We start from the raw sequence: 16,469 nt of genomic DNA, 5'->3' as shown, positions 1-16,469 counted from the left end.
CCTATCACAAAACCCATTCTCTACATTATGGCTTCTGGTCTTCACCACTTCTGCAAATTTTAATTCTAATATTACATTTCCTCCCCTTAAAATTGTTTCTTACATCATCTGCCTCATAAGCAATTCCCTTTTTATCTCAATGCGGTTACCTTATCACCACCTCTCTCATTTTTTGTTTCACGTAAGGAAGGACATCTTGGATTTTGCTGACAAAAAATGTTGGTAATTTTATCTTGTTCTCTAAAGATAATTTATTTTTTTTTTAATTTTTTTTTTTAACGTTTATTTATCTTTGAGACAGAGAGAGACAGAGCATGAACGGGGGAGGGTCAGAGAGAGAGGGAGACACAGAATCAGAAGCAGGCTCCGGGCTCTGAGCAGTCAGCACAGAGCCCGATGCGGGGCTCGAACTCCCGGACCGCGAGATCGTGACCTGAGCCGAAGTCGGACGCTTAACCGACTGAGCCACCCAGGCGCCCCTCTAAAGATAATTTAAACTCTGTATCCATTAGGCAATGTTTTCCTCCTTTTGGGTTGCTCTCTCTACAGCCATTTTAAAAATGTGTTGACTTGTTTTATTATATAAAATTAGGGGAGATCTCTCTAGGCCTGATCAGTAGACACAGGACCATCTTCTTGGCTCCTTTTATTCCCCCATTTGGAGATGTCCTTTCCAGAACAGGAGCTGGGGAAGGATGCATCAAGTGTCTACACAAAGCATCTGTCATGAATGCCTCCGTATGTGTCAAAGGACAAACTGCTATGAGAGAAGCAGCAGACCCAGAATGACCTTGATGCTTCGGAAAGATGCTCCCACCCCACGGGGGGCTGGATGCCAACTGCGTTCTGCCCAGATTGGATGAATGAAACGATCACATACTTATTCATGCCAGGCTTCGTTATCATACTTTAACGATCTGTTTAATCCTCGGTTTGTGCAAAGTCCTCTGGTCTTGGCTAATACTTTCAGAATACAGCACCACTGATACTTTGACTTTCTTTGTATACTTAAGTGTAAAGGGCATTAAAATGAAAACAAACAAACAAACAAACAAAAAGCCCAACCCTGGTAATAGTGAAGCTGATGTAAGTTTGTGATTTTTTTTTTAATGTTTTCAGGTGTTTCATTTAATTTTCAGTTATGTGCTCCTGGGATGCATTTCATTTTCATTAAAATACTCCTGGGGTAAGTAACACAAATGGTAACTAAAGAATGTAAGAAATGTACTGTATATTGTTAATCTGGTTAAAGGACATTTTATACCAGAGTCAGAGAGTAGCCATCTTCTGGATACTTGCTCTTGGAAGAGGCACTTGGCCCAAAAGGTCACTGAATTCTAGGCTTGCCAATTTACCCCAAATGTGAAGAGTAAGAATTCTGATCCACAGGCAGACTTCTGCTTGACAGGTTCAACGTATGCACATCCCACAGCCTGTGGGGAAACTGACCTTTACTGTGATTCTAGAGTTTTCTAGGCGTTACACCCCTGGTTTTTCACATTTATTGCACATTTATGTGCCCAACATCCCAATTAGGTATCATTCCCATTTTCTACACAAGTCAACGAATACTTAGAGGTAAAGCAACTCACCCTATCAGTAAACCAGGAGCAACACAGTTTGTCTAAGTCTACATTCCGTGTTTTGTCACACCATCCCGAATCCCAGAAGACAATGCACCACTCCAGAGTTCTGTAGTCATCCTGAGATGTAGAACATCCCCATGGACTCACTGCTTCCTACTGACAACTAAGCAAGTGATGCTTGGTGAAGAATGTGAGTGTATTTTCACAAACTCTAATGCATTCACCTGTTGTCTTGGAATGCCATTCTTTATAGTGAGATTTGTAGATTATAAATAAAATCTTTATCCACATACATGCACTATTTATGGGGCACCTAAGCAAACATATCATAAAATCCCTCTTAATGGAGAGCTAATTATATGACAAAAAGATAACGAGAAATGGTTGGTTGGGTAGAATTTCCCTAACGTTAGTTTTGCCGATTGCCCTATAGATGCATTGTTTAGAAAGATATGTATGTGGTGGGAGAGAAGGTCAACCGTCTTTTGGCTTTACCCTCTGCACTACGGAGTTACAACTGAGAACACTTAGAAACTCAGCAGTTGGACATTCTTGGTTATATTCACATTAGAGACAAATAGGATCCCAAAGCTGGAAGGGCCATGGGGTTCATCTAACCCAATGTCACCATTTTACAGATGAGAAAATGGGATGGAATGCCAGCACCACTGGGAGAGAGAGCTGGAGTTCCAAGTCTTAGTTGTGATTCTTCCACTAATCAGCATGGGAGCTGGAATGAAACCCTGAGTCCCTCTAGAAAGTCAGAAAGGGAGATAAATAGCATAAAGGAAATGCTGGTCACAGGCCACCCCTGCCCTTTTCCTACCCATCCCTTAAAATGGATCCAACCTGAGCCCTTGACTTGTCTGAAGATCCTAACATTTGTGTCTAAATACAGGATTTTCCTCCAAATGCATTTTAAAGAAAAGTCTAAGAGGCAACTAGCATCATTTTAGCTCCAAAGACTCCTGTACTGAGACACAGGCTGGTGGCTGGTACTCCTCTCCACACAAACTATATTGAAAACAGCTCAGGCCTTCATTTTTCTTCAGCAGGACTGCAGAGGTGAGTTCTCCCATGGACACCACCCCCAGTGGTGTTCCTTTCCAACGGGGCACCTGGTATTATTACAAACTTCATTTGATAGATCTATGCGCGTCCCTTCCTAATAAAGGAGTTTAGTGGTTTTCTTCCCCTTGACCTTCATCTCAATCATCTTTTTTCAATCTACTCTCTGAGAATTGCCTGCAGTCCCATCATCAACCGTCAGCAACCGGGTCTCAGCACAACTCAGCCACTGGGAGCAGGGTCGCCATGGCAACGTCTGTCAGACCTAGCTCCGTACTTTAAAAATTAAGATCTTCTGCAGAAATGCCAAAGTTAATGAATTTTTGGTTGGTCTGGCCTTTCAGGTCATGGCAGAGTATCCAATAATGATACGTATTCAAACAATAAAGTTTTAATTAGAGATTTACTTGCAAAGTCTATGACATACATACCTAGGACAAGTGGATTTAGCTTTCAAAGCAAAGGTGAATACGGCGTACCACATGCTCCCAGAGATGGGGATGTGAGCAGGTACCAGCTTCCAAGGAGGCTGCAAAGGACACCTTCCGTGGATACTGCACGTAGTTTCAGAGGCTGTTTAAGGAAAATGCCTTTACAGCACAAGGAACAGTTGACCTTGCCTGGCCGCATGATCTATCTTTGAATGATACATAAAGCATTTGCTGCCACTGCTCAAAGTGCCTTCTTGTGAGTGGACCGACGCTTCAGTTGGCTGCCAGACACACCCAGAGACTAGACCAAAAATGGTAATCTGCAAATCACCGAAATGTCATCAAGGTCTGTTGGCAAAACTCCCAATCTTGACCTTGCCAAAAACCACATGCGCCTTTCTGGACAGCCTGGAATCCGGCCAGATGATAGACTGGAGCCTGAATCTTGGGGAAGGGTAGGCAGCTGACAGCGGCACGTGGAAGATCCAGCTGCACACCTCTGATGTTGCAGCCTTCGCATAGCTCGCGGTATTGGTTAAGTAAAGCCTACTCCAGGGTGGTGGGTCAGCCCAGTTGCCTAGCAGATACCACAAGGGATTTGGAAATGCTTACTGCTTTAACGTAATAAGTTGTAGATTCTTGAGCACAGGAAGAGAACATATAGTTTAGCAGGTACAGCGCTCTTAAAGGAGAGATGGGCACACTGGCAGAGGCAGGTAAAATCACTTCCCCAAGGCCACCTCGCTGCTTAGCCATGGAACCCATTCTCCAGATTCTCAATTCAGGGGTCTTTCTGTTACAGCCTCTTTGATACTTGCTCTACATCCAAAGTGGGGGATTAGGGGCTCCTGGGTGGCTCAGTCGATTGAGCATCTGACTCTTGATTTCAGCTCAGGTCATGATCTCCGGGTCGTGGGATCAAGCCCTTTGTGGGGCTCCTCACTGAGCATGGAGCCTGTTTAAGATTCTCTCTCTCTCCCTCTGCCGTTCCCCGGCTCACCTGTATTCTCTCCCTCTAAAATAAAAATTAAATAAAAAAACAAACAAACAAAGTGGGGGATTAGAATACACGTTCCTTCTGAGAAGTTCAAGGCTGAGGCTGCACAAACATTTCTGCTTTCATCTTGACCCTTCAGCTACAAACCAGGAACTTCCACGGAGTCTAAGCATTAGTGGTGGGACATGCTGGGGTGAGGATGGGGAGATTTCCACCTTGCTGGGACCCCGATGGCTTTAGTTAGATGTGCTGTGAAATCGGTCTACAAATGTACTTTTTAAGAACTTTGTAAACATTTTTTCAATTATTTTAAGTTTATTTATTTATTTTAGAGAGAGAGCATACAAGGGAGGGGCAGAGAGAGAGAGAGAGAGAGAGAGAGAGAGAGAGAAAATCCGAAGCAGCCTCCGCACCGCCAAACACAGACTCTAACACGGGGCTCGAAGCCACGAACCAGGAGATCCTGGCCTGAGCCAAAATCAAGAGTCAGGTGCTTAACCAACCGAGCCACCCTGGCACCCCTACAAATGTACTTTTATAAAGCCTGCTCTTTTTAAAAATACAGTAGCTGGTGCAGTTGGGAGATGGCTATCTATGGATTAAGATGCCAGGATCTGAATTTCATGTTACCACTTTCTGGGTGTGCGAGTTTGGTTAAACCACGTATGCTCTGTGTCTCAGTTTCCTTAATCTGTAAAATGGGACAATGACACTGAGGTAAAGCCTATTTCCTGGAGCTTTGAGATAACACACATCAAATATTAGCACTCAGTGATATCTGCTGTTACTACATGGCCCCTGTTTACTTTAACCTTACTCCCTTGGTGTTATAGTCAGACTGCCTTTCGCTTCAGGCCACACAAAGTCATTCTCAAAGAAAGCATCTGAGCCACTTGAGACTTGTGGGAACAGAAGACAATTCGTCAGAGATAATTTCTCTATTCTCCCTCAAGCAGTTTTTACTGATCATACATATGGTTCCAAATCACGTCCACTCGTGAGGAGTGGTCCATGTAAAGGGCTTTTCTACCCCGGGGGAGTTGAGAAGATAGACCATCAAGAAAGGGCAAGAAGTGGATACAGAACAGGAACACACGCTAGTCTGGATGTTCAGTTCCACATTATCTGTGGACTCCATAAATCTTAGCATGCTCACTCATGGAGCGAGAGGGCTGAGCCAGTGGAATGCATCTCTGAGGCTCTCATGTATGGGGAGGGACTGGAATTGATGTGTGCGTGTGTGGGGGGGTGGTTAGTTATTACTGCCAAAGCAGAGTTGCCTTTTTAAAAATTATTTATTTATTTTTGAGAATGAGCAAGCAGGGGAGGGGCAGAGAGAGAGGGACACAGAGAACCCCAAGCAGGCTCCACACTGACAGCAGAGAGCTGGATGCGGGGCTCAAACCCACAAACCATGAGATCATGACCTGAGCCGAAACTGAGTTGGACGCTTAACTGACTGAGCCACCCAGGAGCCCTCAGAGTTGTCTTTTTTAACATTTGAGTGGGTCTGGTCTTACACAGGCTACCCAACAGTGCTGATTGGCCAGCAATGGTTTCCATGTGGGCTTGTAAATGAACCAATATACACTGAGAGAAGAGGGGAGTATTTTTTTTATCCCATTTCATTACAACCAGACATGTTAAAAACATCACCCAGAGCACAAAATTTCCTACGTGACAAAAAACGTACATGAATACAGACACAAAACTTCACTCACTGTGTGATTCTACTTATATGAACTATCCAGAGTAGGTACATCCGTGGAGCCAGAAAGCAGATTGGCAGTTACCAGGGGCTGGGAGAAGGGCTTGAGGACCTGCCTAATTGGTAGGAGGTTTTAATTCGGGGTGATGAGGATGTTTTAGAACTAGATAGAGGTAACAGTGGTGCAACATTACGAATGTAGTAAAGCCACTGAATTGTTCACTTTAAATTGATTCCTCTTACGTTATTTGAATTTCACCTTAATTTAGAAAAAAAAAAGCACATGTCAAGAGAAACACTTAGAAAATCACTCGGCACCCATCATCTACAAATAGCTCCTCGACAGTGGCAGAATGATCTGAAACCTGATATTCACCTCTGAGTGGAAGAACACTCAGAACGAACGATAACGTTACACACCCCTCACCGAAGCCTGTTCAAGAAAGGGATTTGGAATAGTAGACCCCAGAAAGCAGTTGCTTAGCAACTGGCAGGTGGTTAATGAATACCTCACGTTAGCCTCATGCCAGAAATAGCAGTGCCCCCATTTTCCAGAGCTGGAAACTGACAAATCCAGGTCAACCAGGTCTGTGAGGTGTGAGATATGGGGAGCTGTCCTCCAGCTTGTTACCTTCCCTTTAGTGGTGGCTGACTTCATCTCTTTCCTGTGAGTTGGGGCAATGGTAGAGAGAAAGATCTAGGCCCAGCCACTTTTATCAACTTTGTGTATATCTCTGGAGCTCACCTGCCTTTCTCTCCTTCTCCAACCACCTGAAGGAGGGTGTAGCTGAGGGGACAGTGTGAGTTCTCTGATTGACCCTATCTCCCTAGCAACGAAGGTAAAAAAATTCCCTATCAATGGACCTGGTCTGAAAGTCTTCTTAGTTAGACAGGGCAAGGAATTTTGATGGGACACAGCTTTAGGAACCAAGAGGAAACGTGTGCTGAGGGGGACCTATATGAGATTGAGTCCCTTAACACTTCTGACATAGGGCCAATGTTGAAAAGGGGGTTTCTATCTTCCACGTCTGTTGCCCTCTTCTTCCCCAAGTATAGATTTCACCTACTTCTGCTGATCTTGGGGGAAACCACTTTTCATTATGATGATGGCAATAACCATACCATCAAAAAATCACTGACTGAGGAACCTCTATGTGCCAGTTGCTGAGCTAGTGACTTGTGTTATTTCCAAGCCATTACAGGAAAATTTGAAGAAAATTATTGACCCATTTTGCCTTTGAGGTGATGGCAGCTCAGAGGTCACAGAGCTACTATGCTGCAGAATAAGAAAGATGGCAGTATTTTTGATCACAATAAACAGCTTGCTTTTCCTAAATATAAAAAGTAAATTATCTGGGGGCACCTGGATGGCTCTGCTGGTTGAGCTTCTAACTCTTGACTTCAGCTCATATCATGATCTCATGGTTGTGAGACTGAGTCCTGACGTCAGCATGGAGCCTATCCAAGATTCTCTCCTTCTCCTGTTGCCCCTCCCCCCCCCCACATATGCTCTCGCTTTCCCCCTCTCAAGAAAAAAAAACCCCAAAATTAAATTATCTGAATGGAAGCAAAGAGGAGGAAAATGACCATCTAAATATTTGTGTTTTAAGATCTCTGGCTGTAGTCTCTTTCAGGACCCCCAGATTAGAATGTCAACCAATCAAATTAATGACTCAGAATTTACTGGCACCCTGCTCTGTACTGGGTACCATGGAACAATAACAATAACAATAACAACCACAACAACAGAGACATTGTCTGGCCAGAGGGGCACTGAAAATGTAACTACTTGTTAGTGGGAATGCAGTCAAACTCAGAGAAAACAGCCACTTCTGTGATGTTTTTTTCTATAAAAAGGGATAGATAGATAGATAGATAGATAGATAGATAGATAGAACTTAATTTAAAGCATGTTCCAGAGTGGGCACTTTGACTTTGTAGATAATTCTACGATGATGAAGGGCAGACAAGAAATCAAGGTACTCTAGCTTCCTGTCATCTTGTGTGTTCCTGTGACATACTGGGACCTCATGCCTGGAGGCACAGTGGAAGCCCCTGGCTCTCACGTTTACTCTGCACAAGGAGAAACCTCAAATGCTGTCTCCCATGCACGTGACTGTCATGGAAGAAACCTCGAGCACGCTGTAATCTTGACCTCCTCCACCACTAGTCTGTGTGAACTTGGATGGCAGAAACTGTGTCTATTTACTGTATCACTGTATGCCCCAGATCCAGAATAGAGCCTGACATCTAGGGAGGACTCCGATATACTTGTCAACTGAATGAAGGAAGAAACAGCCACATGCCTTCTACTGAAGCACACAGAAATCTTCCTAGCAAGATTAAATGTTATATATATATATATATATATATATATATATATATATATATATTTCCCCCCCCCCCCCCTTGGTGGCTTAAGTTGGTGTTGACAAGCCAACTTAAGTCTGGTGACATCTTCAAAAAAACAAAATGCAGCGAAAACAAAAGTAGCCCCCAGAATAATGGGTCAGTGTTTCGCCTTCCAGGTTTCTCCACCAATTCTAAAAACATCTTTACCTTGATCTTTCCCCCATTTCTGTTTTAGAAATCACGGTAACCCTAAATTTAATTGCAGTATATTTAAAAATAATAGGCCAAAAAAAAAAAAAAAAAAAGCATTGGTCCAGTTCACATCATCAGAGCAAAATACAGGAGCAGACAGAAATTTAGAAAAAATTAGAAAGTGACTTTCTAACAAGAAAATGGAACAAATGCAGGTAAAAATCTTTATCTGATTCTTAACCTAATTTTCTGATATATATCTGAAACAAATACTGATCATTTATTTTCCTAAAGATGATTTCCATCACTTATATAACATGGAAACATTTGGACAAGAAACAAGTGTTGGCTTTTAAGATGTATCCTGCAGAGGGGTGCCTGGGTGGCTCAGTCGGTTAAGCATCCGACTTCAGCTCCAGTCATGATCTCGCAGTTCTTGGGTTCAAGCCCTGTGCTGGCTCTGTGCTGATAGCTTGGAGCCTGGAACCTGCTTCGGATTCTGTGTTCCTCTCTCTCTACCCCTCCCCCACTCACTCTCTGTCTCTCGACATTAAATAAATGTTAAAAAATAAATAGATAAAAATAAAATGCATCATACAGATATACGGGAGCAATTTAGCATTGTAGGGAAAAACTAAAAACATTAGCTAAAGGGGAATAGAACAGCAAACAAAAATGTAATAATTACTTCTCTTGAAAGCCCTAGGTTTCTTTGTGAACCATGGTTAAGATTTCCTGTTTTTGAAATTGCATTTGCCTTTCTCTTTTTTTTTTTTAACAAAACCACCACAAACTTCACCTCATATGAGATGCATTGTCAAGACTCAATATAATAACTGTGTGGTGACATTTTGGCAGCAAAAAAAAAAAAGGACCTCAGAAGGTCATGTCAACCCAATCCTGACTGATGACAGCCATCGCCAACCTACTAATTAATTCTCAGGACACAAGGTGAATTTTTTATGTCTTTACAACTAAATATCACACATCTAGCAAGGGAGAAGAACTTTCTTTGGAAAAAATAACCCTAATACTATCTTACATGATTATGACCGGAAGCAAGAAGCTATAAATCCACATTCGAGGACAAAACTACATTCTATAGGATGGTGTTTCCCTAAGTTCAAGGGAGAACATGGAGAAGAACTGACCTGATCCAAGCATGTCAATTTATGACACAGAGACAGGAGCCACCTTTGATGAGCGTTAGTCCAAGTGAGCTGCTGTAAGCTGCCTTCTTCTGTTGCCATTTTTCAGGCGGTATGAAGATGGGAAAATGAGTTACTGGAAGTTTTCTCCTCAGAGAGGGTGGCTCACAGATGGGCTGTACCTGTGGTTCCCACATAACCTCTGCGTCTCGACAGGTGCCTGAATCCTTCGTAAGACTCTCCAAATTGCCTTATATTTCACAAGGAATCCAAATTGTTTTTTATTCTCCAAAGTTCACTTACAAGCTTTAGGAGACAAGTGTTTTCAGAAAGAGGAATTCTGTCCAATATCTCCTTACCCGACATGAGGGAAGCTGGCTTTAGTGATGGCTGTACCACATGGTGTGTTAAATATTTTTTAAATCAACCTTGGTTAAAAAAGATTATAAATCTTTTTTTTTTTTTTTTAATTTTTTTTTCAACGTTTTTTATTTATTTTTGGGACAGAGAGAGACAGAGCATGAACGGGGGAGGGGCAGAGAGAGAGGGAGACACAGAATCGGAAACAGGCTCCAGGCTCCGAGCCATCAGCCCAGAGCCTGACGCGGGGCTCGAACTCACGGACCGCGAGATCGTGACCTGGCTGAAGTCGGACGCTTAACCGACTGCGCCACCCAGGCGCCCCAAGATTATAAATCTTTATGGTAGGTCTGATATAGTAGCCGCTTAGTAATGGGTAGCTATTAACATTGTTCATTGGAAAAAAACAATGAATTTGGACTCTGGTTGTTTTTGGTTTTGTTTTTGTTTTTTTGAGGGAGACAGAGAGCACAAGCAGGGGAGGGGCAGAGGGAGAGAATCCCAAGCAGGCTCCGTGCTGTCAATGCAGAGCCCAATGTGGGGCTTGATGACACAAACTGTGAGATGATGACCTGAGCCTGGACGCTTAACCAACTAAGCAACCCAGGTGCCCCTGAATTTGAATTCTGAAAACAAAAACTGCTTCTGTAGGTCTGTTAAAAGAAGGATAGGTGCAATTGGTACATGGCCAGGACCTGCTGAGAGGGAACCATGGACAACTGACATTCCAGCTGGTATTTAACACGTGAGCTTGTCTATTTCACACCTCCGATCTACGGCATGACATCACACAGCCTTGCTCAAAACCCTGGGTGTTTTGGCATCAAGCCTTACACTGGGGCACGGAATCCATGTGTTTTCAAAGTACTGGTGAGGATGAAGTCTGTGCTGCTATTCAAAACAGAAATTTGACGACAACTTTTTGGGACTGAAGCCATTTCTAAATCACCATCTGAACCTCATCAATATCAAACTCCCGGGTGTCACCTGTAGTCTTTTGAAAATCAATTCCCTTTCTAACAGTAGTAAAACAAAATTAACTGTGTCTTCCCCTTCCTTTGTTATTTAAATAATCTTAAAGGGAACATGGGAGGACAGTTTGAAATCTGACACCCAATGGAGGGGGGCATCTGCACTGAGTTACCAAGATCACTAGCGAATGTGGGAGAAAATCTGACACTGGAGCCCTGAGACTGAGCCTCAGCACTCTCCAATCTGAAGTCCGTGTAAGCAGCACTTCCAACAGCGACTCAATCTAGCAGAGCACAGTTCTTGTTTTCCCTACAGAACTTGGTCCAACTCTGTAAGTGGAAAATCCTTTTGCTTGAGTCTGTATTTCCCATCACTATCTTACCCTATTATTTATTTTCTACTCTATTAATAAACCATAGATTTGACCGATGACCTACCCTCTTCCTGGTAAAATAACAACAACAAATGATAGCAAGAAATATAACTTTAATTTCTCCAGTTATCTAATCTAGGCAATGTTCTTCTGGGGAAGAGGGAGGCTGGTTTGCGTCTTTGTACAGATTCTGTAAAGACTATAATGAATGGTAACCTGATTGAGATTCTTGGGAGACATGTTAACTGCATTTCATACATAAACTATTTTCCACTCTCCATGAGTATTCTGAATTAAATCTTCCTTGGTGTTATCGTCGCTTTCATGAGCGCTACACTATCCAATTCAACATGGTGCGTAGAGAGCTCAGCCTGGTGTGTTATGTGGCTGTGTGGAGCGGGGTAAGAGTGGGTTTCCAAGCAGACAGAGGGTCCCCGCCCTTGCACAGAATGCATCCTCAAGGTCCCTCTTTTAAGAGCCAACACCAGATGTGGTTTCGAGGAAATGGTTGTACACATAGGAATCTTTATAGATTCAAGGGTTTTTAATATGGGGTTTCCATCCGCCACTGAGACTTAACCAACCTACGAAACTAATATTGTAAGAAATCAATATGTAGACAACAAAGTTAATATCGTTCTGTTTATCACCCGCAGGTTGGTCCCTCCCTGCAGGGCCATTGCTAGCCCATCACAGACAGAGCACAATGGCAACAAGGCTGGTTATTTGTGAGTTCTACAACCTACCTACCATGAATGGGAGAGTCTCAGAAAAGAATTAAGACACCCTTTTTTTGAGAACCAAGCCTGAGGTTATATGACGTTTCTCACTAGATCAAAAGATCAGGTGTCTGGATATCATCCTTTTAAAAACATAAATGAGAATGAAGTTTCACTGTCAAGGGCACAAAGGCTATTTGCACCTGGGGAGCCATGCAGATGAGGTGATTTGGCCCAAGTGAAGCATGGATGAGAAGGGAGAAATGAGATCATGAGATGAGCAGGGCTGTGGCAGGGAAGGCAGGTGGAGGGTGGGAAGGGGGCGGCGCTCACCACTGCCCCCTCCACTGGCTCCTCAGCCCGGGTGTCCAGTCCAGAGTCCAGCCCAACAGCAGGTGTGGCAGCAGCAGGGGGCTCCTCTGCTTTCGGCTCTGTGGGTAGGGCCTGTTCAGATTCAGCCTTTGATTGTTTGTTTTAGGGTCAGAGGAAAAAGATTCAACATGTGAGTAGATAACATCACAGGATACTGGACAATTAAGACTTTCTTCATCATCCTATGGGCAACTAGCTTCATGAAGTCCGTGCTGGAAAAAAAGCCACACATTTGGCATCAGGAGCCCTTAACTGGAAAGTCTAGAAATGAACTCTTAATTAGGTTTTTCTTTAGCATCATCAACACTGTCATTTCCCCTGAAGTCAGACAAAGACTTACCATTTTGGCTACTAGTTTTACTTACTTGCAGCTTTATGATGCCTGCAAGAGATCCTAAAATGGTACTTTCTGCCATCTGGCAGAGAGAGAGGAGATCCTAAGAGCTCCCTTAGGAGTTGGAAGGAGGTCTCGAGAAAGAGTTCAGAGGCACAGGGTTCTGGGACCTTCTGGCTCTGATATGCACTGCATTTCAAATGACCCCAAACTGAAGGGTCACTCCAATATTTAGATCAAAATGCATTCATCTGCATGACTAGGTCACCATGAAGCCACTGTCCCACTCACCTGGCTGGGAGGAGCAGACCCAGCTACTTGGCAAGTAGCCACCACAATCACAGATGCTTTGCGGCCTTGTATATTCCTGTTCAGTGTCTTGTTCCACTTTCCCCTGCTCCCCAAACAAATTCTTAGCAATCAGTCTCTTCATATAATAAGCTAATTCTGTAGGGGACCACAGGGTGGTATTCTCTGTGATACCAATTAGACTCTTCTAATTGTGTGGCCAAGAGTGAGGATTTTCCATCCCACGGTGACCTTGACACACAGACTTCCTCCTGATCCCAATTATATGCTGAATCAAGCCTCTGGAATCTCTTCACTCCAGACTTTGTTAGTTTCAAAGTTAGCAATATTAAGTAACAACAGGCCCCTTAAGAACACCACAGCCAATGCATATCACCACGGCTACTGAAAATGTTTCCCCTTTTTCAATTCTGACTAATGTAAGCACGTTTATTTAGCTGCATGATTTCACTAAATGGATGGCCATCAGAAGGCACATTGAGGTCCTTTTCCATCAGGACATTTAAAGTGTTAAGAAAGTTGAAAAGTGTTTTCCTAGAGGAGTAAGAAGTTTCCAAAAAACACTGTGATTGGGGAAATCAGTAACTTCTGTCAAACTCTCCCTCATCAGAAGCAATGAAGAGCCAAAGCCCCTTTGACAAGTTCCATATGGAAGGGATGGGAAAGGTAGGCTGAGATTACAGGAAATGAATAACAAGTACCTTCGTGCTGGATTAACACACAAAATATTTCTCTTGTGCCTCCCCCCGCCCCCCACCCCACCGCATCTTCCACCGTGACTCACTACATGGTCACACACACAATAAAAGAGAAAGGACACTTTGGTAGACAAGTGTGCAGCGATTTGATATTTTTATGGGCTTTTATAACCTTTAAGGGGGCGATCTGACACAATTTTTAAGAAAGAATAAGATAAAATTCGCTCTAATATACTCTCAAGAGTTTTTTATGGGAAAAGAGTTCACTTTTATTGTTCCAAAAGAATTATCTTCATAATGGAGCAAGGTTTCATAGCAGTCAAGAGATACTGTGAGCTCTCAGGATATGATCTTACCATTTTGGAATCAAGGTGATTTGCTATGACAGGACGATATCAAATGACCTACACAATAGGGACAAGAAGGATAATTTGACAAAGCCCCAAGGCATCCATATGCAGGTGGTGGTCCCCTTGTGGGCTGAGTCTATAAGGAGAAAGTCTGAAGCCAGATAAGGAACCAAGAGAAGCTTCCAAATATGAGTCAAATAAATATATCATCGTACATATATATACATCTAGATAACGTAAAATGAAAAAAAACATTTGCATCAGAGTCTGGGTTTCTTGGAAGTCCAAAGAAACTCTGAAGTTTTACTCAAGGCAAGAATAAGTAAGTGCTTTCACATATGATGTGACTTGCATTTGCTTACTGAAATCGATTAATGCAACAGAAACACAGTATGAAGAGGATGTAGGATTGGTTACGTCCCCACAAGTCACAAGACCTCCCCTATATTATAATATCACTTGAGATATCACAATACAGCTGTGCAACTTAACAACTTAAATTCTAGGGGGAGAAATATAACTCACTGAGTCATTAGTAAGGATGAGACATGGTAGCATGACTGCACATCAAATCACCTACTCCTATTTAGAAATAGAGGTCACCCTTCTATCCCTTCTAAGATAATGTAAAATTGTAAATATTTTGTCAAGATGGAAGAAAAGCACAGGCAGACCGTGAACCACATGTTGCGGAAACATCTAAAATAGTCCTGGTCAGAATTATGCCCTGTTTCTACCACTTTCTTTCTGCAAGATGACTCCCTTGGCAGACTTGTGAATGGGTTGATTCAAGCCATACCCATTTACGAGCACTAGTTGCCGGGGTGGTGATCATGACACATTCAAAGGAGAAGTATACTCTAAATTTACTGGTGGCAGCAGGATGCCCCAATGGTTTAACTCTGAGACACAGAAATGGAATTCTTCCGTTAGAACAGAATGGTAAGTACAGCCTCAGTGCACATTTTCTAGTGTCCTCTGTCATGAGATGGAAGGCAGGTTGTTGCAAAGGAAGGAGATAGGTTGGGAGTGGGGTTAAGAGTCTAGTCAGATTCTTGGGGCATCTGAGTGGCTCAGTCGGTTAAGCGTCCGACTCTTGGTTTTGGCTCAGGTCACGATCTGGCAATTTTGTGAGTTGAAGCCCTGTGTGGTGCTCTTCACTGGGAGCACGGATCCTGCTTGGAATTCGAATTCTCTGTCTCCCTCTCTCTGCCCCTCCCCCAATCATGCGCTGGCTTTCACTCTCACTCTCAAAATAAATAAACTTAAAAAAAAAAAAAGAGTCTAGTCACATTCCAGTATGGCACTTGCCTTAGAGTCCTGTTTCTCCAAATTTGGGAAAGCTAATTTAGTGGGAACTGTAAGGGCCATAGAGCTAACTGAGCCCTGAGCAAGGTTTGCAGATTCAAAAGAGTTTAAACTTACACTCAAGGGATGTTCTGTGGGCCGTAAGATGCAGACTGGGGAGATGTGCAGTTGACTACGAACCTCAGCCTTCACCTTGCTCAGACCAGTCAATGAACCAAATGTTGGGAAACTGTCCCACTCCTGGGAAGATCCTATATAATCACAACTCAGTAGGAGAAGTGGGTTTGCTAGGATTTCCGAGTTCCTCACATGGCCCAGCCAACGTTAGAAGCTTCTGCAGTGCTGGCCATGACAAAGCTAAGAGTCCCAATGGAAAGAAGGTGCGAGATGTCTGCTTCAGAGAATACATATCAAAAGAAGGGAAGAGCAAGAAATGGAAGCTTCTACAGCGAGCTGTGGGCAGTACAAAGATGTTTTGAGAAACTTAAAAACCACGGGATTCTATGCCTGGACTTCTGCATCAAAGTAATAGGTGTGAGTTTAATTATGACCCACTGCCTTTCTTTTTATTCCAGTATTTCTCCATTTTTCTTGACCCATTCACAAGCAATAATTAACAGTCTCATCTTCCAGCATTAGTATAACCCTTACTCCATCACTCAGGCTAAAAATCACCAATGAATATGACACATAAGTCCCTCTGGCTGCATTATCAGCACCTACATAATTTGCATTTTAAGTACTTAAATCTTTATTTGCAAGCCACACAGCTCCACCTCTCACCTGGTTACCCAAAAGGCAAAAAGTATGACAATCTACAGACATGGCATTCCAGACGTCCTGGCCTTTGAGAAATATCGAAGTAACCTTTAAGACAAACCTCCCATCTCTTTTGCATTGTTGGTGGGAATGCAAACTGGTGCAGCCACTCTGGAAAACAGCCACTCTGGAGGTTCCTCAAAAAATTAAAAATAGAACTACCCTACGACCCACCAATTGCACTACTAGGCATTTATCCACGGGATACAGGTGTGGTGTTTCGAAGGGACACATGCACCCCCACGTTTATAGCAGCACTATCAACAATACAACAATAGCCAAAGTATGGAAAGAGCCCAAATACCCATCGATGGATGAATGGATAAAGAAGATGTGGTGTATATATATATATATATATATATATATATACACA

At 43.0% G+C, this 16,469-nt stretch overlaps 1 protein-coding gene across 4 annotated transcripts in view; it reads right to left on the bottom strand.

Moving 5' to 3' along the window:
- The window catches only part of AMPH (amphiphysin), a 247,856-nt gene that overhangs the window by 19,178 nt on the left and 212,209 nt on the right, over positions 1 to 16,469 (bottom strand). For 2 of the 4 annotated variants that reach the window (XM_060632222.3, XM_060632225.3), the window contains one exon: positions 12,240 to 12,365. The exons of the other annotated variants lie outside the window; for them this stretch is intronic. In XM_060632222.3, the coding sequence (XP_060488205.1) occupies positions 12,240 to 12,365 (126 nt within the window). The remainder of the gene's footprint in view (positions 1 to 12,239; positions 12,366 to 16,469) is intronic. 4 annotated transcript variants of the gene reach the window in all.

Source organism: Panthera onca, chromosome A2 (genome assembly GCF_046562875.1).
Source record: "Panthera onca isolate mPanOnc1 chromosome A2, mPanOnc1 haplotype 2, whole genome shotgun sequence".
Classification (NCBI taxonomy): domain Eukaryota; kingdom Metazoa; phylum Chordata; class Mammalia; order Carnivora; family Felidae; genus Panthera; species Panthera onca.
This window is presented reverse-complemented; position numbering and strand designations above follow the sequence as displayed.